At 43.6% G+C, this 26,616-nt stretch overlaps 1 protein-coding gene across 13 annotated transcripts in view; it reads left to right on the top strand.

Annotated features, from left to right (window-relative positions):
• SVIL (supervillin) overlaps positions 1-26,616 on the top strand; it is a 211,250-nt gene that overhangs the window by 55,576 nt on the left and 129,058 nt on the right. For 8 of the 13 annotated variants that reach the window (XM_068235704.1, XM_068235695.1, XM_068235696.1 and 5 more), the window contains exons 7-13: positions 1,087-1,167; positions 10,848-12,353; positions 12,640-12,810; positions 13,156-13,190; positions 15,301-15,362; positions 19,906-20,042; positions 24,170-24,268. In XM_068235704.1, coding sequence (XP_068091805.1) covers positions 1,087-1,167; positions 10,848-12,353; positions 12,640-12,810; positions 13,156-13,190; positions 15,301-15,362; positions 19,906-20,042; positions 24,170-24,268 — 2,091 coding nt within the window. The remainder of the gene's footprint in view (positions 1-1,086; positions 1,168-10,847; positions 12,354-12,639; positions 12,811-13,155; positions 13,191-15,300; positions 15,363-19,905; positions 20,043-24,169; positions 24,269-26,616) is intronic. The other 5 variants (XM_068235699.1, XM_068235700.1, XM_068235706.1 and 2 more) reach the window with 5 other exon arrangements.

The following is a 26,616-nucleotide window of genomic DNA, read 5'->3' as shown; positions in this document are numbered from 1 at the left end:
AAAAGTATTAGAGGCAGATGATCAGCAGGACAGCCAGGCAATTTGCATTGTTTAAAAGGAAATAAATATCAGCCACCATACCCCTCTTCCTAGGTTCCCTTTAAATCATGTTTTACAATCTTCTTTTCCTCCACAGTTTGTTCCACGCTTTGATCATCCGGCATCCCACGGCCCTGTGAACGTTTTATTTTTTTCCCCTTTTCTCACTAGATTATGTAAATATGTTGCCTTCTTCCCCAAAGCTCTTGAGATACAAAGTGAGAAGCCAGCCAAGTTATCCTTTATATGCAACGCGGCCACTAAGGCCTATACCGATGATTCTGCCAATCGCTTACAACTGTGTTGCAGTTTTAAAGATTTCTCCAGTCTTAAACCGTGTACATGTGTATGAGGGCTGTTATCCACAAGGATTAGGACTCGATCCCTCAGGCGACTGTGCAGTATCAAGTTCTGTACAGATGTCAGTAGCCTGCAGGCTAGCGATGCATTGTCTTATTGAGGAGGAGGGCAGGCATACAACATCAACCCCTCATCAGCAGCCAAAAACATCCTAACTGCGTTTTTCTATAGCGGCCATTCCTGGGGTGTCCTTCTGAGGGAGGAGGTGATAGCCATGATGAATGCTCTGACTGCCTATGCAATAGAAATGATCAATGATATGCAAATACTTACCGGTTTATGCAAATGTATATACATTTTTATGCAAATACAGGTTGAAAATGGACCAATCAATTTAAACCTTTGTGGGACATGATTGGTCAATTTTTAAGCTGCATATATTTGCATAAAAATGTACATATATTTGCATAAACTCAGACGTATTTGCATATCATTGAACATGCCTACTGTGCACTACAAATCCTACCAGTGTATTCTTGATTCTCCTTGTTAAGGTGCCCGTACACTTATCGATGTTCCCATTCGATTCATTGCAGATTAGATTCATCTGCTGGGAATCGACTCCCCAAAATGTCAGACCGATGCACTTTAATATTTCACTTATGACTGTCTTGTACCTATGTCTTGATGTCTGTGACCATTTTGCATTGCCAGCTTATTGATGGGGTTCTGTTTTTCATGCGGCAGTCCAGGGAGGCAGAAACCAGAATGGTTCCTCCAGAAAGATTCGGATGGAGACACATCGTCTCTCATCAGCTGGCCCTCCAGGTATTGCAGCTTGCGTTGTGGTGGCTGAATCTGACACACTAGAATTCCACGGCTGGAGCCCGAATCCTAACCTTTTCCGAATGTAACCCACTTAACCAGAGTTGTGGGGGAGCCCCGCAGCCTCACCGGTGCACCTGTTTGTTTTTTGTGCTCTGCAGATTTTAAACCACAAACCTCTCGCACAACTAATCATCCAGACAGCGCGCTGGACAAAAACTAAACACCCATCTAATACATTCACATGTTATCATTCGCTAATTGAGATTATAACATTTTTGTTTTTCCGTTTGAACTGTTTGATGAATGCAGCTTAAAGCCTCTGTTCACCATTGTGTTTTTCCCCTCTTTTCCTAAGATCTTTCTCTTCCTACCAACCTTCCTCAATAAGGCAATTTTTTTTTTTTGGGGGGGGGGGGGGATGAAAATACCTTACATTACAGGAAAACTCTGACAGTAATGTCACCACCTCTGCTTCTGTACTCTGTACTCCTCCAGCCTGTTTTCCAGTTGCACTGTCTCCTGGGAGTGGAGGTGTGACCAAGTTGCCCCCCCAATCCGGATGCAGAAGGGTGACCTAGCAGAGTTCCTGGGTAGGCACTCTTCCAGGACGAGGGAGGGCATGTTAATTGAAGGGAGATGTGTTGGCCATGTGGAAGAGTTGGATACTAAAGGTGGCCAGTGATTTTGGTGGCTGATTGACCAAGTGACAAATCTCTCTCTGATCAAAATCTGATCGGAAAGAGATCTTTTGGCCGTCATAGACTGCAGGCTGATTCTCGATTGATTTCTGCAGGAAATAAGGTAATAGAGATTGCCCCCTACTTGAAAAAGCCTGTAAACGCCCCACTGATGTGTGCAGGAGGGGTGGGCACTGCTGAAGTCTTAGGAATACTGCTGAGGCAGCATGTCACTCTGGGTGTGGCTTATGGGAAACCCTTCACAATGCAGGTAATTCCATTGCATTTCTGGAAAGGTTTGGGATATACCCATAATACATCTTATATTACCACCTTTGGTTTAGGTCCCCTTGAATTAACTTTGAGCAAGGCTACTGGAAGAGGAAGGGATGGATATTTGTCAAAACCTGAGACTGGATACAGTTTTTGAAATACAACTGCGTATCGGCTCTTTGTGTCTTCGCTGAAGACGCAGCTGATTTTAGATCCACAATACGAGTGAGCAGCATTTGTCCTGCTTCAGAAATGGGCTCAGCTTCAGCCTGGTCACTTGAGGTCTTCATTTGGTGTACTCTGGTTTCTGCTTTATGAAAGACCCCTCTGTCTCCTGTACAGCATACCATGACCCCTAGTGGCAGGAAGAGCATGTGCAATAGCACATCAGCAAAGCTCCTGCCATCTTCTATGCCTGGGATATTTTCTGCTAATAGGTATTGAGCGAGGGGTTGGTGGAGAAAGTCTGCAGAGCAGAAGTTAAAAGCAAATGTGCACTTAATGAATTTACTTTTTTTTTTTTTAAGAGTACCTGTCAAGTGTCAAACAGCAGTTACTGTGGACATACCAGCATTCTGATGGTACCATTTCAGCGACAAGCTTGAAGTATAAATGGTAAAACAATGAGATCAGATGTCATACTGGTACTTGGTGGGAATGCAAACCCAGGTTTTCCAATATTCTGTTTGCACGTGTTAAGATGCATACACACCTTTGACAGATGTCGCTCGTCAGGGATCAGGACCTGACCTCCTTGGGTGACATTGCTGGGCTGCTGTGTGGCTGACAGCGTTAGTTGTGTAGATGACAACGTGTTGCGTTGCTATGCCTTGGGGTTGGGCGACAAAGGGACGGCGGGCGTCGCATGCGTGATGTCACACGGCGGGTGGGATGGAGGAGCGGTGTAAACAGTGGGATCGGCGTTGCTGGGGTTGAGTAGATCCGCCCAGCAGATTGCTCGTGGATTGAGGGGTCACCGGCTGCCGTACACATGCCTAATTGTCTGCAGAGGTGGTCGTTATCGACCGCCTCAGCCGAGGCGAACGAGTATAATCTATTTTTACTTACCTGGGGCTTCTTCTAGCCCTCGTAGCTATTTTAGTCCCTCGCCGCAGCATCGGTCCTCTCGGCGTCCCAACTTAAAGTTAAATTGCAAGCTTATCTCTATTCTAAAAAATGTGTTCTAATTTTTTTTGCTTGTCTTTTGGCCGGTGTTCCACCTGCAGGGGAAGTGGGCTGGGGGAGGGGACCGCAGTATGAAGGTTTGAGGTTACACAGCTGGATTCCTTTGTGGCTGTGGGGTGGATGTCAGCCAACCACAGCTGCTCCCGTTAGGAAAGAGAATGACTCTTCCGTGATTCTGGTGACAGACGAGATGATGAAGGTTACGCGCATCGCTCACAGATTGGAAATGGGTCATCCTTGAAGAGCCTTCCAAACAGGAACTGAAGGAATTTGGGGAAAGTTCAGCGAAAGGTCTTGGAGTTGTTTGCTGTAATATAGGAAGCAGCAGGGACCCTAGATGTAGGCACAGCGGAGACCAGTCTTTAGTTAAAAAATGAAAACTACATAGACCACTGGGGAGATAGCTGGGAATGGCTCGGGCTACCTCGCTTGTATTTATTATAAGATATTGCTGCAGCTTATCCATGGCTTCTCCCCGGTTCCCCTGACTGCTTGGTCACTTATCCATGGTTTCCATGGCCTCTCCCCTAGTTCCCTGACTGCTTGGTCACTTATCCGTGGTTTCCATTGCTTCTCCCCTGGTTCCCTGACTGCTTGGTCACTTATCCATGGTTTCCATGGCTTCTCCCCTGGTTCCATCGCTCACAGATTGGAAATGGGTCATCCTCAAAGAGCCTTCCAAACAGGAACTTAAGGAATTTGGGGAAAGTTCAGCGAAAGGTCTTGGAGTTGTTTGCTGTAATATAGGAAGCAGCAGGGACCCTAGGTGTAGGCACAGCGGAGACCAGTCTTTAGTTAAAAAATGAAAACTACATAGACCACTGGGGAGATAGCTGGGAATGGCTCGGGCTACCTCGCTTGTATTTATTATAAGATATTGCTGCAGCTTATCCATGGCTTCTCCCCGGTTCCCTGACTGCTTGGTCACTTATCCATGGTTTCCATGGCTTCTCCCCTAGTTCCCTGACTGCTTGGTCACTTATCCATGGTTTCCATGGCTCCTCCCCTAGTTCCCTGACTGCTTGGTCACTTATCCATGGTTTCCATGGCTTCTCCTCGGTTCCCTGACTGCTTGGTCACTTATCCATGGTTTCCATGGCTTCTCCCCTAGTTCCCTGACTGCTTGGTCACTTATCCATGTTTTCCATGGCTCCTCCCCTGGTTCCCTGACTGCTTGGTCACTTATCCATGTTTTCCATGGCTCCTCCCCTGGTTCCCTGACTGCTTGGTCACTTATCCATGCTTTCAATGGCTCCTCCCCTGGTTCCCTGACTGCTTGGTCACTTATCCATGGTTTCCATGGCTTCTCCCCTGGTTCCATGGCTCCTTGGTCACTTATCCATGGTTTCCATGGCTTCTCCCCTGGTTCCATGGCTCCTTGGTCACTTATCCATGGTTTGACACACACACAAGCACTAGAACACAGCAGTACATGCATCCAGCTACATTTAAATGTTCAGCAGGCGCTCGTCAGCCAATCAGGATGCACTGTCATACACCCTTTACCTGCCATACCACATCTAGCAGCCATCAGCATTCAGGTGGGAGGCTTCAGTTGGACGCAATCGCAAGATTGCGTCACTAGCAGGACCGCCCCGTGCAGGTATCCCTCCCACGGGGGTCCCTCCCTAACCGCTCACCTGTCCGCCGTGTCCTAGAGCTGAAAAGAAAACATTTAAAAACACACGATTGGTTCACACAATGGCCAGGGGCCCTGGACCTCTCTCACTGGCCGGGGCCCCAAAGTCAACATGCGATACCTGGAGGGGAGTGCAGGCGGGCCTGGACCTCTCACACCCAGGCTCTGGACCTCTCACATCCAGAATCCCCTCCAACACTGCCTCCATACTGAATGCTAAATTCGACACACACAAGCACTAGAACACAGCAGTCAGGGCCGGAGCTACCATAGGAAAAAATGGGCAATTGCCCCAGGGCACCAGAGCCTGTAGGGGCCCTCAAGGTGTCCCTCCCCATCATAACTGTTGCTCCCCAGGGACTCTTCAGAGTCTGTTAAGTTGGGAGGTGATTGGGGGAGGGTCATCAGCCAGCTCAGGGGCCCAGGAGGGAAATTTGGCTGCAACAAAGGGCCTCTAATGACGCGTTTTGGTCAGGGGTGTCTGTTGGGGGGCCTCCAGGCTAATTTTGACCTAGGGCCCACTTGTTACTTGAACCGGCCCTGACAGCAGTACATGCATCCAGCTACATTTAAATGGTCAGCAGGCGCTCGTCAGCCAATCAGGATGTACTGTCATACACCCTTTACCTGCCATACCACATCTAGCAGCCAATTACTTATCCATGGTTGCCATGACTTCTCCCCTGGTTCCGTGGCTGCTTGGTCACGAGTGTGTGTTGGAAGGTTTGCTTCTTATGGCAGGACTGCCTTTTATTCTTTGTCCAGGTTGGATTCCTTTTATACACCGTTAATCCTCACATAACCCTCAGAACAGTAAATCTTCTGTGCAATTCGATAGCTCCGGATGCTGAATAGCGATGAAGCATAATTCTTACTAAGGCTCATCTGACGGAGAGCAAAGTAGTCCTGTGAGCTAAATACCGTAGTCTTACCTAGAAATACAACTTTATGGCTGCTAGACAAGACTCAGAACATTTCTATTGTGCTTTTCTCCTGGCAAACTCCTGACACCAGCGCTGCAGCCACTTAGGGCGTGCTCAGTAGACTGTAGCAGTGCAGTGGTGTCTTGTCCACGGTTTCCTTACTGAATAGGTGCTGGCTTGATAAACAGTAAAACAGAGATTCGAACCCTGGTCTCGTGTAAGAGGCTGTGCCCTTAACCATTACACTATCCAGCCACCACTCCTAGTTGTCGGCGTGTTGCTAGTGTAGATTACACATTACAGACATTGGTCTTGATTGCCGATCGATAGGGAACATAAGCCTGGACTGTATCTATTAAAGCCCCACTCTGGGCATAAATGTGTGTCTAGTCCTATGTAGACACGCAATAGTAGAGCTAGTCTTCAGGGAACCTGAGGTGAGACCTATGGAGGCTGCAATTTTAAACATTGCACATTGTCTGGCTGTCCTGCTGATCTGCCTCTAATACTTTTAGCTACAGACCAGGGGTGGGCAAACTTTTCTGGCTGCGGGACGCATTCCTGTAGCGGGCCATATGCCTACCTCATTCCGCTTTCCCTTTCTCCCTGCAATCGCACGTCCACGCAGAAATTTCCATGGGAATGGCAGCATAATGTGACACACTGGTACGTATTGACGACAGGGTCACATGACATCACTGTCGCCATGGAGATTGCTACTGGAATGTGCAATTGGGTGAGTTAAGCTTCCCATTACCCACATCACAAAAATTTAAAGGAGGGAGGGCAGGAGAGAAGAGTAGAGTTCAGCCCTCTATCGGAGGGCCAGATTCAGGACAGACACGGGCCAGTTTCAGCCTGAAGGCCGTAGTTTTTAAGTAGTTTTAAATCTACTTTTTAAGTTTTTAACGGTTTTATTGTTTTTGCTCAATGACACATTCACTGAAGTAAGCCAGAGCTAAAATCTATGAACTGTTGACCCTTTTTATCTATTTCCTGCTCTCAGAAGCCATTTTCTGCTAGGAATGTTTTATACTTGGAATTTCTTATCAGTGAGGGTCACACTGTAGTCACTTCCTGTCAGGAAGGACCGAGTCAGCCACTTACATACCTGATATTTAACTCTTTCAGGCAGAGAAAGAAAAAAAAAGGAACACAGCTTAGTTATTTGTGTGCTAGGCACTGTACATACCCATGTATATCTCATCCTGTCACATGTCACCTCGGGTATCCTTTAAGAGCACTCTTCATTACGTAACAACTTGATTATATCTTTGGATCTCTGCTGGGGGATGAGCTGTAAAATTGTTTGCTACTTGGTGGAAAGTGTCCAACCCAAACCTTGGTTATCGCAGGGCATAGCCAGGATTGCTAAAAGGTTGAAGGAATTGCCTCCATTTGACGCAGTTGTGTTGCCTACCTGCAGTATGTAATTTGTCAAATCCATTTATCCTGGATTTACTACGTAATATTTTTGCGTATGTATGTACTTGCTGAGCGTAGGCTGGGCCGAATGGCGGCTGCTGAAATTCCTGGCAGGGTTAAATTCTATTCCCCCTCCAAGTCGTCGCAACTTGGAGGGAGAAGATCGCCGGCGCCCCAATTACACTTTAAATCCCGCTGCGCTGCTATAGACTTATTCACATACGTCTATGGCGGCGCCCAGGTCATGCCCGGCAGTGACCTCTCACCCAAATTAATTCTATCTTGTCATTAAAAGTGAATTTCATTAAATTTTTTGGAAAACCAACAGGCAGGGATTGGTTGGGAATTGATGCTCTGGTTTGCCTTGTGTTGTAGGACAATTCTAATCCGGAAGGCATCGACGGGCTTGGCATTTCAAGCTGTAATTGGCCTGTATATGCCTAGTTTTACATTTCATTTTCACTAAAGTGTAGTGTAGCCTTTCTCAACCTTTTGACCCAGTAGGAGCCTTTTAAATATTTGTAGGATCTCAAGGAACCCTGGCATTACCGGGTAGGGACTGTTGTTTTTTTTTGTAGGAATCCTTATCTTTAAAAGTGGTTGTTCATTGAAACAGCCTTGTTGTTTAGCTGCTATTTCATGTTTCTTCCTTATGCTGGGTACACACGGTAAGATTTTCCGTGCGATTTTCCGACCGATTGTTTTTTTTCTCCACTTGATTCTGCGCTTGATTCTACACTTCGAGCGCAGAATCGATCGGGAGTTATATCGGACATGAGGGATTTTAATAATTGGATCCATCTATCGCATGGAAAATCGTACCGTGTGAACCCAGCATCACAGTGCTTCCTGTGATAGTAGCGCAAGGTAGGGGCCCAACTGAAATGAACCTTTCCTTCTAGGAGATACATTTTCATGAAAAAGTGCTTATCAAAGTTATTTTGAGTATTTTCTTGCTTGCTGGTGGTTTAAAAGGCATTTTATTGACAAGTTAAAAAATATCAATCTGGAGAAAAAGTTAATTGCAGGTGGGCCAGGGTTTCTTATTAGAACTCAGACTATAATGCTCCCATTTAACAGTACTCTTTATAATACTACCCCCTATTATAGTGACCCCCATTGTACTGACTCTCTAATCTAGTGGTTTTATTAGTGTTATCATTATTCTGACCCAATTCAGTGCTTCTTATAGTACCCCCTATTATAGTGTGCTCCTTTATACTCCCAGCCCTTCCTCCCACCAGCATTCAGGGCCAGTGTACAATATCTTAAGAGGACACAGAAGAGCCAAAAGGGTATTTTTGAAACCACCTCAGCACTCCTGTCATGGAAAGAGAAAAATGCCAGGGAACACCTGAAAAGTCCTCAAGGAACTTTTAGAAGAAAGCCTGGTGCTTTGAATGCTTTGTGCCCCTTTATATTTCCAGATTAAAGGACACCTGATCTGAGACAAAGCTACCGAAGGTAAACACAGAGGTATATTCATGCTGGATCCATATACCTCTGTGCATTGTCTGTTCTTCTTGCCATTCACCCCGGTCCCCGTAAACACTCCTTATAAGATCTGACTTTCAAGTAAAGTTAAATTTTCAGACAGGAAGTGGCAGGCGTGTTACCTCTTTGTTTTGTTTTTTTGCCAGATTTTGATGATTAATTTTATTAATATGTTATGCATAAACATACAATGTCCCACTCCCCCCAAATCCCTTCATTCCCCCTCCCCCCCCATCCCTGTCCGTCACATTTTCTGCTCCCATCCCCCAACATATAATCATACTGCATAAATATTTCAGGAAGGAGTTGAATGGCTCTCTATATATAAAAGCCAGACCCCCATAATCGATCAAACTTGTGAGGACAGATCCTACTAAGATATGTAGATGTTCCCTACTATTACCCTCTCATTCCTCCTCCTTCCCTGCCCTTTAAAGGGAGTGAATGGGGTGGGGAGGAGAAGATAATGGGAGGCTGTTAAGAGGGAATGTCACAGCAAGCCTGCCTCTTCCTGTTGAAAAATGTGACCAGAGTTTAGGTGAAATCTTCAAAGAAGGGATTAAGGGGACTGTTGCAAACGAGGAGAGCAACGGACAATGCACAGAGGTATGTGGATCCAGTGTATCTTGGGTAGCTTTGCCTTGGCCCAGTTATGATGCTAATTACCGACAGAACCGACAGATTTTGGGCCAATCCATCTCCTCATAGGGGATTCTCAGGGTTTTCTTTGTTTTCAACAACATTTCCTGAGTAGATTTTTAACTGTCAAAATAGTAATATACCAGCCAACCTCCCTGCTCATTTGCACACTATGGGCCAGTGCACACCTAAAACCTCTAGCAGATCCACAAAACGCTAGAGGTTTTTAAAGCAGATTTTCAGACCGATTCTAGGCATGTTTAGAGCAGGGGTCTCAAACTCAATTTACCTGGGGGCCGCAGGAGGCAAAGTCAGGATGAGGCTGGGCCGCATAAGGAATTTCACAATCGCGGCGCACCGCCGCCTCTGCCCGTCCCTCTCGCTCTTCCTTCACAGAGAGGGGCGGGGAGAGGCGGCGATCCGTGCAGCGATTTACGTCAGGAGGGGCAGAGCTGAAGCTGAAAGCTCTGCCCCTTCCAGGAAATGCCGGCGGATTGCCCCCCGGGCAATTTGGGGGCTCTGCAGCCCTCGTTTAGCGGCGGGGATGCGGCGGATTTCTTGGGAGCAATGAAGTGAACTATAAGGAAGCTTTTGCCGGCGAGGGCCACAAAATATTGTGTCGAGGGCCGCAAATGGCCCGCGGGCCGCGAGTTTGAGACCCCTGGTTTAGAGAGGTTTTCTAAACCTGCCTAACGGTTTTGGAGCGTTGAGTAGCAGATGTTCTATTTTGTTACAGTAAAGCTGTTACTGAACAGCTTCTGTAACAAAAACTCTTGGAAAACCACTCTGATCTAGCGTTTTTCAGAGCGGATTTCCACTTTCCTATACTTAACAAAAGGCAGAAATGCCTCAAAAAAAACTAAAAAATCTGCAGGACAGGAGTTTGTGTTTGTGGAAAAAAACGACCCGCTCTGGTGTGTACTTTCATTAGCCAAGCGGTTTTCCCCCTGCAAGCATTTTAAAAAAAAACTCTTCAGAGCCGTTCTGGTGTGCACAGCCCAAAGTTGTCAGTTAAATTTTGCAACTGCTGTTCAGGAAATGCTGTTGAAAACAAACAAAACCCTGAGAGTCCCCCATGAGGAGCTGGACTGGCCCAAAACCTGTAAGTTCTGTCAGATTTTAACTTCCTACCTTTTTTGCGATAGTGGTCCTTTAACTCTGTTATGGTTACTAGAAAACATTCAGCAGCTTTAATATTCGTCTGAGATGTAAGTTACAAAGTTGTGCTATGCAAATGATGTAACTTGATTCAGTCATCAGTTAAGATAGTTTTTTATCTCCTGAAGGTTCCTCTTCTTGTGATCCTCCTCTTTCCATGCTGAGCTTTTGCTTTGTCTTTTGATCACGTTCACAAAAACCTTCCCTGTATTAAATGCTGGAAATGCTTTTCTTTTTTTTTTTCTTTTTTTCTCCTTCTTCTTAAAGAGTTAAAGTAAGAGACAGACTGGTGAGAGATGAAAATATGCACGGGAATCCCAAACCCGATCCAGACCCCTCTGCTCAGAAGAATCATCAGGCTGCCCCAGTCTACTATGTGCCTTTTCAGTCTGAAAACTCAGCCTTTGATAGGGTCTATAAACAGCCGATGCTGTCCCGCCAACCAATCCATGGCTATATCCAACCAGCCAACGTTGCTCACGCACCAAAGATCGTTTCGCGGTCTCAGTCCGACAACGTCATGATTTCGGCTTTCACTACCTCCTTGAGAAATCCTCAGGCCATCAACGAAGTGAACACTGAAAAGTCACATCGGGCTCATCAGGGCGTGACAAGTACGTTTCAGCCCTTCAAGCTTGGGGCTAGCACTGGAAAGCTGTATCATTCGTTAGAAGAAAAACCAACATATATATCTCCCTATGATAACAATCACAGACCTGAAGATAGGTTAGAACCAAAAAATCAGCTTCCATTTATATCGCCCTATGAAAACAAGCAAAGCTCCAAAGATGGGATTCAACCGAAGAATCCACTTCCATTTATACCACCCTATGAAAACAAGAAAAGTTTGGAAGATAGGATAGAACCAAAAAATCAACGTCCATTTATATCACCCTATGAAAACAAGCAATCCTCGGAAGATAGGCTAGAACCAAAAAATCAACTTCCATTTATACCACCCTATAAAAACAAGCAAAGCTCTGAAGAAAGGTTAAAACCAAAAAATCATCTTCCATTCACATCACCTTATGAAAGCAAGCAAAACTCTGAAGATAGGTTGGAACCAAAAAATCATCTTCAGTTTACATCATCCTATGAAAGCAAGCAAAGCTCTGAGGATAGGTTGATACCAAAAAATCAACTTCAGTTTACATCATCCTACGATAACAAGCTAAGATCGGATGAAAGTTCGCAGCCTAAAAATCAACTGCCAGTTGTATCATTGCCTGATAACCGAAGAGCAGAAGAAAGAGTAGAGCCAAAAAGTCATCTGCCATCCACATCACGCCATGATGACCATCATAGACCAGAATTGAAATCGGAGCCAAAAAATCAGTTTCCTTCTATAACCCCCTGTGTTAACCAGCAAAGACCAGAAGAAAGATCAGAGCCGAAAAATCAGCTGCCACATATTTCACCAAGTGTTCAACCTCTAGTGAAATCTCCTGAGATCTTGGGGAAGAGTGAAGCCACCTTGTACCTCCAGAGTGGATCTGCCTTATTCCCATCCAAACCCCAAAGCCAACCCAAAGAGGTATCAACCATGAGGCATAAGATGTTCGTACGCTCAATGTCCGACTCTACTGGCACCCAGAAGATGGAAGTCTTTAAGATGAAGGAATCTGAAGCAGAAAATGAGATGGTGTTTTTAAGCACAGAAGAAAATAGCCTTGTTGCCAATGGGGAAGCTGGTACAGTCAATACAAAAGTATCTGTTGCCCAGCTTAGGAGCGCTTATCTGGAGTCCGCAAACTCAAGCAGAAGAGTTGACCCGTGGGTGATGTTTGCAAGTTTGTGTTTTAAGTTTGTGTGTGAACCCTGCACGCTCCTTACCCACTCACTACACAGTGTTTGCTAAACTGCACTTGTTTGGTGACAAAGAATCTTTCACGCTTTAATGTTAAAACCAAATATATCTTTTTAAAATATTTAAATTTTTGTCACTTTTGCATGTGGTTTGTGTTTTTGAATAACATTTGTGATTTAAAGAAAACAAATCTTACTTTTTACCTCCTTTTTTTTCCTTTTCTATCAAATAACCTCCAACTTGTTTGCAAAGTGAACCTAAGGCTGAAATGCCAACGTCAGGTGTTGATTTGGGTCCTGCCAATGAGCGGGAAAAAGGCCCGCGAAAGCCGAGACTGTATTTCTCTCCTGGGGACAGTAGAAAGACCTCTGAAAGATTTAGAACTCAACCGGTGACTTCGGCCGAGAGAAAAGAAATGGATAGGTACGCACTGGAATGGGCGACCCCAGCCGTGTATGCAGGCCCAGTGATCTGTGCGCTAGGCTTATATCTGGCATGGCGGTGTGGCTAGGCCTGGTACTTCCAGCTTATTTTGCTTGGCATTTGGAGCCTCTGAGCCTGAACCTAGAAAGCTTCACTTGTTAGTTCATGCAAATTTACACTTGTGGTTTTGTGTGCATATTTTCTCATAACTGACACGTGTGGAAAGCAGTACATATTCTGCATGACGTCTGGTTTGGCGTTCCATGCATTGCATGTGTTCTGTATTAAGATACTGTTAACATGGATTTGGAAGACACCATTTACTAATTGTCTTATCCTCCACAGGGCAACCTTCCATCCACCACTGCAGTCACCTGAAGGCAAGTGTCTCCTTATCTATTTTTTTTACTTTTCTTTTGTTAAAGTGACACTGAAGCAAAAAAAAACAAAAACCTTATGATATAATGAATTGTATATGTGTAGTACAGATAATTGATAGAAAGTTAGTAGCAAATAAGTCATTTCTTGAACTACAAAACAGAGCAGAGCTAATGGCCCATTGAACTACCCTGCAGTAAAACTTTATCTGAAGCAGTCTCTCACTGTTTGTTTTTGATGTAGAAGTGCTTCAGAAAACAGGACCGACTCCAAGCCAAGTTGGGTCAAGAGCTCAGAGAAGACCTTTTGCATAGATAACTGAAGTTTCTTAACTCTTCCTGTACTGGAAACAATAAGACTCTTTTCTTTGCTACGAATGTACTATTTCTTAGCTTTGCTACACTTACAAATCATTATATTGTAAGTTTATTTTCACTTCAGATTCCCTTTAAAGTCATTGGTAACCGCTTTATATAAAAAAAAAAAACAAAAAAAAAGATAGTTACCTAAGAAAGAGGGTATTCTCTGGGTCCTAACGAGCCTTCCCTCTCCTCTTCCGGTGGCCGCGGTGCTGCGCTGTCCCCGGGAGCCGTATTAGACTAAATTGGTCAAATACTGCTCCTTCTGCCGGCGAAGGTGACTTCAGAAAGTCTTCGGTAGCCTGAGTACTGGGCCACTCTATGCCATATGTACTGCACATGCGCAGTATGGAGCCTGTCTTTGGGAGGACTCACTCCCAAAGACTTCCAAAGTCCCCCGCGGCGGGGGATCCTGAGCTGCACCGAGGGCACCGGCAGAGGAGAAGGGAGGCTCATTAGGACCCAGAGCCTTCCCTCTACTTAGCTAAGTATTTGGTTTCTTTTTTTTTATGAAGCGATTCCCAATGACTTTAAAAGGAGTGTGCAATGTTTATGTAGGCTATTCATTGTAATTAGTCCTGAACAGATAATTATGTAAAACTTTTCATTATGAAATAGGCAAATTTCTTTCTTTAGTTCATCTGTGAATTTAAAGCGAAGTTGACACGTTACATTTTCCTCAAATATGTGACCTTTATTCTTTTTGTACAGAATGTTCGAGGTCTCTTATGCAGGAACTTCAAAGAATGTTCCAGTAGTATGGACTCTTCATAGTATAGTACTCTCTATAGAGCAGGACACTCTCTGCTCAGCCCCTAGTCAAACAGCTTAAGGGACTCCGAGCACCTCTCATGGGTATGCCTTTAAGCCAAATGACTTCCAACAAAGTCGTGCTATGACCCCTCTGGAGGAGCCTCTTGCAATGGCCATGCGTGTCACTTCCTCTTCCTGCTTCATTCAGTGATGCAATTCTCTAACAGAGAAGACAGGGGTGACCCGGAAGTTATAACATAGCCAAGATGGCAGCCGCGATTTTTAAATTGAAATCGAACGTAAACTGGCTTTATAAAGGTATAACTGTAGTGGGGGCTGCAGCTACAGCCAGACCCAGGGCTTTTGTGGGGGGCCCCAGTGTGTACCCTCCCTCCTTGAAATGCAGGGGTCATCCCTCAACTTGTAAAGGGTAAGGGGAGGATTGGTGTTAATGCTTGTTGTAGGATTCCTTTTTTTTTTTTTTTTTATGCAATATTTAGACTATTTAGTTAGTGTTTGCCCATTGTAAAAGCTTTCCTCTCCCTGATTTACATTCCTAAAATGTATTACTGGTGGCAACCTCTTTAGTCATGTCAGGTGATCTGTACGGAATGTTCAATACTGAGAGTTCAGTTCTATGCACAGAGGGAGATGCTGCTTGCTTGAAGGTTGGAAAAAGCTGTTTTTTCCCACAATGCAACGAGGTTCACTGACCGCAAACTGTGGAAGGGGTTTCAGTACCAGATCAGCCATACAGATGTTCCTGATAATCTAGTCGAGAAAAGGTTAAGCGTTATAGAGGGAAAAAGGGTATCCGCTACTGAGTGGGATAAAGTTGGAACCCTGGTTTAAGTTCCCTTTAAACATTTTACTTAAGTGACAGCTTTTGCTGCAGTGATTTGCCCCACCCATCCAGCTACTGCAGGTATTTTACATTGGCCTCCCTGTATTTGCCTGCAGGTGTGCACTTTTATCTTACAGTTCACTTTTATTATTACAGAGGAAGCGAAGGTGGACGAGCGAGCAAAGCTGAGCGTGGCTGCAAAGAGGCTTCTGTTCAGGGTAAGTAGGAGCCGGCCGGTGACATTTACGGAGAATCGGTACCTTGTGCTGTCCGTGTGAACCTTTCCATCCTTGCTGTGCCTCTTTGTGCTCCCTTATTGGGTTTATTGCTGGGGAGGCTCTGATTACTCAGTCAAAGGGCTTTGGAAGGAGGCCAGCAAAGAAAAAGGTTATATTCTTAATGTAGACTGTTTATATGAATGGTGTGATTCAGCTCCCTGCAAGCAGATGAGGGCATTGTCCGTATTTGCCCTTTTCTTGCTCAGCGATAGTGTTCCTCCTCCTTCTGGTCCGCCGTCTGAAAGCTTCCCCTGCGATCACCTCAAAAACTAAAACTGTCCTGCAGAATTGTTTTATCCCCTGTGTGAATTGTAGGTTTCATTGTATGAATGGTTGCCAAAGGTTTTCTGCACATGTTCTCCTGCCACTTACACACATAAGAGCATCAGTTAGGGAGTTCAGATACCTGCCAGTGCACGGATACTAGTTACATAGTTACATAGTTATTTTGGTTGAAAAAAGACATACGTCCATCGAGTTCAACCAGTATAAAGTACAACACCAGCCTGCTCCCTCACATATCCCTGTTGATCCAGAGGAAGGCGAAAAAACCCTTACAAGGCATGGTCCAATTAGCCCCTAAAGGGAAAAATTCCTTCCCGACTCCAGATGGCAATCAGATAAAATCCCTGGATCAACATCATTAGGCATTACCTAGTAATTGTAGCCATCGATGTCTTTCAACGCAAGGAAAGCATCTAAGCCCCCTTTAAATGCAGGTATAGAGTTTGCCATAACGACTTCCTGTGGCAATGCATTCCACATCTTAATCACTCTCTTACTGTAAAGAACCCTTTCCTAAATAAATGGTTAAAACGTTTTTCCTCCATGCGCAGATCATGTCCTCTAGTCCTTTGAGAAGGCCTAGGGACAAAAAGCTCATCCGCCAAGGTATTATATTGCCCTTTGATGTATTTATACATGTTAATTAGATCCCCTCTAAGGCGTCTTTTCTCTAGACTAAATAAACCCAGTTTATCTAACCTTTCTCGATAAGTGAGACCTTCCATCCCACGCATCAATTTTGTTGCTCGTCTATGCACCTGCTCTAAAACTGCAATATCTTTTTTGTAATGTGGTGCCCAGAACTGAATTCCATATTCCAGATGTGGCCTTACTAGAGAGTTAAACAGGGGCAATATTATGCTAGCATCTCGAGTTTTTATTTCCCTTTTAATGCATCCCAAAATTTTGTTAGCTTTAGCTGCAGCTGCTTGGCATTGAGTACGATTATTTAACTTGTTGTCAATGAGTACTCCTAAGTCCTTCTCCAAGTTTGATGTCCCCAACTGTATCCCATTTATCTTGTATGGTGCTAGACCATTAGTACGTCCAAAATGCATGACCTTACATTTGTCAACATTGAATTTCATCTGCCATGTATGTGCCCATATAGCCATCCTATCCAGATCCTGTTGCAATATGACACTATCTTCCTGAGAGTTGATGATTCTGCACAATTTTGTATCATCTGCAAAAATAGCAACATTGCTCACTACTGCATCTACTAGGTCATTAATAAATAAATTGAAGAGCACTGGACCCAGAACAGACCCCTGTGGGACCCCACTGCTAACAGTCTCCCATTTTGAGTACGATCCATTGACCACAACTCTTTGTTTTCTGTCCATTAGCCAGTTCCCTATCCATGAACACAGACTCTTCCCCAGTCCTTGCATCCTCAACTTTTGCACCAGACTTTTGTGGGGAACAGTGTCGAAGGCCTTTGCAAAGTCCAAGTATATCACATCTACAGCATTCCCAATATCCATATTAGCATTCACTACCTCATAAAAGCTGAGCATGTTAGTCAAACAGGACCTGTCTTTAGTAAACCCATGTTGATGCTGAGAAATAAGATTATTTTCTACTATGAAGTCATGTATAGTATCTCTTAGTAACCCCTCAAATAGTTTGCATACAACTGATGTTAAACTTACAGGTCTATAATTTCCTGGATCAGATTTTTTGCCCTTCTTAAATAATGGGAAAACGTGGGCTGTACGCCAATCCACTGGGACTCTGCCAGTTGCAAGAGAGTCACAAAAGATAAGATAAAGGGGTTTATCTATAACTGAACTTAATTCCCTTAGGACCCGAGGATGCATGCCATCCGGGCCAGGTGCCTTGTCTATTTTTAATTTATTTAGTCTTGCCTTCACTTCTTCCTGCATTAAGTATTTAATATTACAGTTAGAAGATTGAGACTCTTCTGCCTCTGTAGTTTGCAACAGTGCTGTTTCTTTTGTGAAGACAGAAGCAAAGAAAGCATTTAATAACTCTGCCTTACCTTGGTCATCCACCATTGAGTTCCCATCCTCATCCTTTAGGAGTCCTATACAGTCAACCTTTCTTTTTTTAGAGTTAATGTACGTGTAAAACTTTTTTGGGTTAGATTTGATATCCTTAGCGATTTGTTTTTCAGCTTCAATCTTTGCCTGCCTAATTTCTTTTTTACAATTTTTATTGCACTCCTTATAATTGCTTAGTGCAGCCTCGGTCCCCTCCTGTTTTAAGACCTTATAGGCATTCTTTTTCCTCTTCATTTTATCTTTAACCTTTCTATTCATCCATAGAGGCCTTTTTTTATTCCTAGACATTTTGTTTCCATATGGGATATACATACTACAGTATTGATTGAGTATAAGTTTAAAAGCTTGCCATTTCCTTTCTGTGTCTTCCCCTTGTAGTACATTATCCCAGTTCACCAAACTTAGTGCCTGCCTAATTTGATTGAACTTTGCTTTTCTAAAATTCATAGTTTTAGTGGTCCCGCTGCCCCGTGGCCTATCAGTCACCAGATCAAACGTTATCATGTTGTGATCACTATTTCCCAAATGTTTACCAAATGTTCTTGAACCTGCCGTTAAAGGGGAAATTCAGCCTAAACAAACATACTGTCATCAAGTTACATTAGTTATGGTAATTAGAATAGATAGGTAATATAATCTCTTACCCACCCTGTTTTAAAAGAACAGGCAAATGTTTGTGATTCATGGGGGCTGCCATCTTTGTCATGGGGGCAGCCATCTTTTTGGTTGAAAGGAGATGACAAGGAGCAGGAGACAGTTCCAACTGTCCTGTGTCCTGATTACCCCTCCCAGCTGCACACGCTAGGCTTCAAATGTCAAATTCAAAATGTAAAAAAAAAAAAATTGCACCAAAACAGCAGAATGAGAACAACATCAGAAATCCCATCATGCTTTGCACAGCATCAGGAAAAAAGCCCGGGCAGTTTTCTTCTGTGCAGCTAAAAATGAGGCTTGTATAAGAAAAACAAAGTTCTGATGCTGTGAAACTGTTAAAGAAACACCAATCCTTTTCAGTGCTGCTGAGTCGATTTTTAGTCCGGAGGTTCACTTTAATGATTACAACAAAGAGATACATACTGGCCCTAATCCTTGTTTCCATTAGATCCGCTCCCTTGTTTTGGGTCTTTGGCAAGTGAGGAATTGGCCGCTCTGGGGCTTATTTGGGACCCGCCCACCAGCCCCATGTGATTGCCCTCCTTGCCTGCGCCATACCCCAAGTTATCACTCCCCCTGCCCTATTTATAGTAACAGAGGATGGGTTGGACGGGTCCTCAAAAACCTGAACCCGAGGTGAGAGGGGGTATGGAGGCTGACCTGCTTTCCTTTTAAATTAATGCACATTGCCTGGCTATCCTGCTGATCCTCTGTTTCTCATTAAGCCATAGACCCTGGACAAGCATGCAGATCAGGTGTCTGACAAATATGACAAGATTAGCTGCATGCTTGTTTCTGGTGTATGATTTTGACCCTACTGACCAGAAAGATTAACAGGGCTACCAGGAAACTGGAATTGTTAAAAAGGAAATAAATATGGCAGCCTCCATAGGTCTCACACTTCTGGTTCCTTTTAAAGAGCGCTTACTGGATGACAGTTGCAACTGTCACAATAGCATGCCAGCGAGTTGGGACGCTGTCCGGCAACCATATATAGATTCTTTCCTTATAGTGCTTTTGTAAAGCATAAAGGAAATGCTGGCAATCCCTTGTGGGGAGATGGATTATTCCAAAATCTGTCAGAATTGACTGCCTACTGTAAGCCACTGCAACATAGGAGACAAGTAATTTGTTACATTTTATTCTGGGGGAAAATGTACTTCTTATAAATATATATTTAAAATGTAAGAATTTTACATGCCTGTGGTCCTATAAACCAGTGTTCCCCAACCCTGTCATCAAGGCCCGCCAACAGTGCATGTTTTGTGGAGATCCACAGAGGTAGGTAATCAGCTCTGCTGAGACACTAATTACCTCACCTGTTCATGTGTTTGGTTTCCTACAAAACATGTACTGTTGGTAGACCTTGAGGACAAGGTTGGGGAACTCTGCAGTAGAAACGGTTTATTTGAGCCATCCATCTTTGCATAAACTCGAAGTAGGGCCACTTGTTAGCTTTAGTTGTTAACCACTTAAACTGCAACAGGTCTCTTTCCTTTGTTCTGTTTCAATTGCAGGAAATGGAGAAGTCCCTGGACTCTAAGTCCGCCAAGCCGCGCTCTAGAAATGCTGCGGTGGACAGGAGGCTTCGGCGAGCGCAGGACCGGTCACGCACGCAGCCCGTCACCACAGAGGAGGTGGTGATAGCAACAACGTAAGTGCTGGCAAGTTCCTGCAGCATTATTAGCAGGGGAAGTATGAGGTACTTGTAGCTCAAGGACCTGAGCACTTCACATCACGTCTGCCACAATGATGGATAACCCAGCACAATGTTTCCAAAGCCAATCCACACATGAATCACTTCAGCTACGCCGTAGTATAGGCTTTTCCAGGAAAACCTATCATTATTCCAATCTCTGCACAACAAAAGGACACGCCGTGCGTTCCGGAGCGTGGAGCGGCGATATTAGAGCTGCACAGTAATTAAAGTGAGGCGTAGATTGAAAGTGGCCCCTGACGTTATCCCTGTACTGGATGTTTTGTAATTTTAGTTTTGTCCCTCCCCCCGGCTTATGTTTCACTGGAAACAGAAAATATAAATATTAGCGGGAGACAAAGGCAGGCATTAGTGAGAGCTTTCCAGGAACTCTGTGTAAAGGATTCAGTGACTGCTGCGGTGAAATCTATTTTTCCTAGCTGAAGGGCATCTGACCTGATTGCCACCTCGGATTATACGGTGAATCATCATCTCTGGCTTTGCTACATAGGTAGTCCTTAGAGACTCTTCAGTGATGACCACTAGAGAATGACATCACTGCTCTTACAGCTCAGAGCCAGTAAGCTGAAGTGCTAACCTGATTAAAGAGAACCAGTCTCCACAGAGTTTGGGCAAGTATATAAATATCCATTGTTAAAAGCTTAATTCTGTACTTAAAAGAAGAAAAAGTACCTTGCAGTCCCCATCCCCAAAGGGCAGAAGTAGAGAAACACTTCCTAAAATGTCTACTTTTTTTATTTTTAGTTAGAAAATGTGGTCGTGACCACTGGCCTCCTCTGCTGATCATCCTACCTGTACTCCTTTTTTTTTTTTTTTTTTTTTTTTTTTTATACCTTGCTTTTCCCTGTAGTTGAGGGTGGGGCTTAGACTTCCAGACTGCTGGTCCTTGCTTGCCAGTCTACAGCAGGATGGACAAGAGGCCAGTGTTTTGTACATTAAATAGCGTTATTTAGAAACAGCACTACTTTTTGTCCTGTTGAGGGACTCTGGGAGGCATCACTGTGTGTGGATACATAATTACGTAGGCTAAAAATGATGTCTGTTCAGTTCAACCCCTCATGTCTATTCCAACAACTTCAACATCAACAGAGAAGTTTCTGCAACTCTAGAAGTCCCCTTTAGGCTAGGAGCACACAAGGCAGAATCGCTAGCATTGCGTAAAACGCATGTACATAATGAAAGTCTAGGGGCCTCATAAAAAATGCATATCTGTGTTTCACAATGTTAGTTATTCAAATCTTGCTGCATATTTCTCTAAAATGCAAGTAAAACGCACATAATGTATTTCAATCAAGATGCAGAGGACGTGTGTCTTACTACGTTTCATGCATTTTTTAAAATAAAATATGAGACTGTATTTTACTCCATTAAAAAAGGGGACATATTGGAAAAAAAAAGTGAATGCTCCAAAAATGTATGAAAAAGGCAAAAGCATACAAAAATTCACTGAGCAATGCAAAAAACGCACAACACAGAAAACTCCTTGTTTTCTGCACAGCCTATTGTGCTCCTATCCTTACAAAACTGGATGATTTGAAGTAATCGCGTTCATTGCTCACCACCTTAGTGCTCAACCAATTTCCTTCCTACCTTCTCTTAAAGAGACACTGAAGCGGAAAAAAAATATGATATGATTTGTATGTGTAGTACAGCTAAGAAATAAAACATTAGGAGCAGAGACATAAGTCTAATATTGTTTCCAGTACAGGAAAAGTTGAGAAACTCCAGTTGTCATCTATGCAAAAGAGCCATGGCGCTCCACGACTTTCAAAGTCACAGAGAGCTCTGTCTTCTGAAGCTTGTTATCTCAACTATCAGGCATTGTATTGTTTTTTTTCTGCAGAGAACAGTTCAAAAGTTCATTAGCCTGCTCTGTAAAATCATTTAGAATGCTGAGCAGTGTGTAAACTGCAAATATTAGAGAATGATGAAATGTTATAAAAAACACTATATATCTGAAAATATGAGAATATTTTATTTGCTACTATCTTCTAGTAATTTTGCGTACTACACAACCAATTCATTAGATCATTATTTTTTTTTTTTTCTTCATTGTCTCTTTAACATCCTACTTAGTTTTATTTTAAGCCCACTCCATGCCCTCAACCTAACCCTGCCCTCTAAAAGAGCCCCTCAAACCCTGACTTAATTGTATACAAGCTTCTCTGCTGGGTTCTGTTGAAGGGATCCAGTAGTGCTTTCCATGGGGCACCTTGGAGCCCAGTACAAGTGTTCCATACTTTTGGCAGCTATATATGGAAGGGGTATTAGTCAGTCAGTTCCTGGTGCTGCTCTCATTTACACTGCCCTGCATGTGCAGTACAAATCCTGTACTTCCAGATTTCCTATTCTTTTGTGCTGCGGGCGATCACTCCAAAGCCACACCTACACTCCCCAAATTTTGAGGGAAGGGAGGGGACCCCGCGAACCACCGCTATCTCAAATTGCAGCTTCCCAGTCCTGCTGTTTCCTGAGATATTTTGTTTATTCTATCTTGGGACCAGTAGGGTTTGGGGGCTGCAGTCTGGCATGGACTTACTTTGGAGGTTCTTCTCCATACCTTCCAAATTTGGGGGAGTGTAGGAGGCATAGCTGCCGAGATATTTGGGGTCATTTGTTTCAAGTTTCCACTGAGCATGTGTTAGTCAGACGGAAAGGCGGCTCTAGGGTAGCACGATCGGGCACTGCACCTGATCTCTGTGCTATGCATATTAATTCCACTCCAGACTAGGCCCAATACAGAATTTAAAAAGGGAGATGGCTCATACCATTTACACCTGCAAATTAGACCAGCAGGAAACCATCAGAGTAAAGGGGACCATACAATGGTCGATTTTAGCGATCGAGTCTATAGAATCGATCGATCAGAAATCGATTCAATCGATTTTGTGGCCGATTTTCGAGCGATTTCGATGGATTTGATCTGACAGGATGGAAGATCTAGGTCGATCTGCTGCTGGGTAGCAGATCCATGGCCCATAGAGTTGCATTGGATCTAAGGGTCCAATAATGCATTTAGATAGATTTCCGAAAGATTTCATTCTGAAATCTCTTGGAAATCTGTTGCTAGTGTGTGGCACACATCAGATAGATATCTGATAGAAATCGGATGGTCGAATCTGCTGCAAATCTATTAGTGTATGGCCACATTGTCATAGCTGTCAGCACCCACTGCAGAGACTTGCAGTCACTGATCAGGTGTGGGGGTGCAGCTATGCAAATTAGGAAGGAGTGAAACCTCTCCCTCTAAAGACTGCAGAGAACAGCTTTTAGATACAAACAGTTCACTGTAAGTGCTGTATACACTAGTTTATTACCTTTAAAGAGAAACTCCGACCAAGAATTGAACGTTATCCCAATCAGTAGCTGATACCCCTTTTTACATGAGAAATCTATTCCTTTTCATAAGCAGACCATGAGGGGGTGCTGTATGACTGATATTGTGGTGAAACCCCTCCCACAGGAAACTCTGAGGACCATGGTACTCCTGGCAGTTTCCTGTCTGTGAACCTTGTTGCATTGTGGGAAATAGCTGTTTACAGCTGTTTCCAACTGCCAAAAAAAGCATGGAGCAGCTACATCACCTGCCAGGAGTAAAAATGTCACCATGTAATGTCAGAATGTAAATCAGGTATTTAAAAGATTTTACAATGGGCAAACACTGACTAAATCATTTATACATAATTATTGTAAAAATGAAGCACTGTTTTTTTTTGTTTTTTTTTAATTACATTATTTTCACTGGAGATCCTCTTTAACTGTAGTCAGTCAAGGCTGAACAGTATGCAAACATTGTATCAGGATTCTGCGAATTAACAGGACAAGAAGTGTAGTATATTTTCTGGGGTTGTTAAACTGCCTCAACATTTCTTAAATAAATAGATGAATGACGAATAAGCAATTTCCAGTGTGCTGCTCAGAGTTCTATTTTAAGGAATCTGGTTGGAATAGATAGCAAGTGGTCGTTTTAAATGCTTTCACACATAAGACCCTTACTAATTATTTATTTCTTTTTCTTATTGCTTACCTTTCTGTTCTTCTTTCCTTTTTTTGCCATGCTAAAGCAAGCCTAGCCCTACTGTACCTGCAGCAACTCCCCATCACACTGTAACCCCAAGAGCCCCCAGCCCCACTGTAACTAAGAGCTCTGCGCAGCGTATCAGGTACCAGCGGCAGCATCTTGCATGCAGACTCCAGCAGCCATGCAGTGTGCAGATGCCCTCATTAATAAGTAACTCCTCTTCCAATAACACCTGCTGCTGTCAGTTTTACACTAACCATCCCTCTGCTGAGGACGCATGACATAATTACCTACTAATGTGTTGTGTGACTGGTCGCGGCTGCCCTTTTGACAGCGGTACTTACTGTATCACCTCTCTGTGAAAATGATAGATGATTTCTGCTAGACTTGCCATGATTATTCTATATGAATTCCCACCAAACACCAGCTACAGATACACAGCGAAGCCTGAGAATGTGTAGAGGGGGGGGGGGGGGGGTGGAGATCCACCCAAATCTTGTGTTTACATTACGGGTCAAATGCAGCTGTTCTGTCCAGCGACTTCCAGAATTGTGAGGATTCTGGTGAGAATGTTGATAACCGAGATGAGATTCAACACCTCGTGGCAGCCAACCTCTGGGAAAATGAGCTCTGTTTGATAGGTTATTTGCAGATAAGTAACCAGAGGCGCCAACAAGGATAAAAACTGTTACAATCCATTTAAAAGGAGGAAGTCGGTGGACTTGCCTCCCTCAAAGAACAAAACCGACAGTGAGCCGTTACTACAATTCACAGTAACGTTTATTAAATCCTCAAATTGCACATTTGGAGTATTTAAAAAGTGTTACTGTGAATTATAGTAACGGCTCACTGTCTGTTTTGTTCTTTGAGGGAGGTAAGTCCACCGACTTCCCCCTTTTAAATGGATTTTAACAGTTTTTATCCTTGTTGGCACCTCTGTTCACGTATCTGCAAATCTAGTCCACCCTTGGTAGAGGGGTGTGTCCCCCTTTTTCCAATCTAGAGAGCGACTTTTTAACCTGAGTGGGGTCAGGTCCTAATTCTCCCCTCCTGCCTTTCCAGTGGTTGCCTTTGTGGCGACCTCTGTGAGTATAACCATTGTGTTTTTATAATCTGCCATTACTCATTGAAATACTACACTATACTGGGCTCCCGGTTTTCTTGTTATTGTTCATTTTCAAGCTGTTTGATAGGTTGTTAATGGACAACTGAAGTGAGAGGGATATGGAAGCTGCCATATTTATTTCTATATAATGCTAGTTGCCTGGCAGCCCTGCTGATCTATTTGGTTGCAGTGGTGTCTAAATAACACTAGAAACAAGCATGCAGCTAATCTTGTCAGATCGGACAATGCCAAAACACCTGATCTGCTGCATGCTTGTTCGGGGTCTATGGCTAAATGTATGAGAGGCAGCAGGACAGCCAGGCAACTGGTATTGGTTTAAAAGGAAATAAATATGGCAGCCTCTACAAGAGGTGAATGGGATAGGAAGGCTGCCATATAAACTTTTCTACACTACCAGTTGCCTGGCAGCCCTGCTCATCTTTCTGGCATCAGTAGCTTCTCAATCACATTTGGAACAAGCATTTGGCAAATCCAGTCAAACCACTGATCTGCATGCTTGTTCAGGCCCTATGGCTAAAAGTATTAAAGGCAGAGGACAGCCGGGCAATGTGCACTGTTTTAAGGCAAATTAATATGGCATAACCCAAGGTGTGAGACTTATGGAGGCTGCCATATTTATTTCCTTTTAAACCATACCAGTTGCCTGGCTGTCCTGCTGAACTTTCTGTTCAGTAGGCTCTCAATCCTACATCTGAAAAAGCATGCAGCTAATCTTGTCATTAGACATATGATCTGCATGTATGTTCAGGGTCTATGACTTAAAAATTCAATCAGAAGTTAATTGGCAGTAGTGTATTTTCTGATCAATTTTTAATAAAATTAAATGGTGTAGGGTAAATCTGATCCAAAAAAAAAACAAACTTGCAGAGAAGTTGATTGGCTTGCCCCTAAAACTGGCCCTATAGTGCAATGGACATAGGACTATAGTAGGGATTCAATTGTGAGCCTTTGTGAGGGACAGTTGGGGACACAAGTATATACTGTATAAAGTACTATATAAATACCTGAAAAATCTATCCAAGTTGCCGGTACACCCAATCAGTTGGTCTTTTAGTCCATAGCTGTTGGTAAGGTTGTACAGTTAGATTGCATAGTGTATGGGCAACCACAGAAGTTTCTCACATTTTGTTGTTTGAGACACAGCGGCCAGTAGAGGGAGTATCTTCAGATCTGTGTATATAATGCAAACATGAGACGTTTGGAACAGTATGGGAATTAACGTATATTTTTGGCATACTTTACAGTAGTAAACCAAAATGTTATTATTATAAAGTCAGAACACTTGATCCGTAGGGGAGCTGTGGTTTCCTAAAACCCCTTTTTATATAAGCTGTTACATTGCAAGGCATGCTTCTCTGTAGCAA

Source organism: Hyperolius riggenbachi, chromosome 5, assembly GCF_040937935.1.
Source record: "Hyperolius riggenbachi isolate aHypRig1 chromosome 5, aHypRig1.pri, whole genome shotgun sequence".
NCBI classification, from domain to species: Eukaryota; Metazoa; Chordata; class Amphibia; order Anura; family Hyperoliidae; genus Hyperolius; species Hyperolius riggenbachi.
Note: the sequence above shows the minus strand (reverse complement) of the source record. Positions and strands in the feature narration are given on the sequence as shown.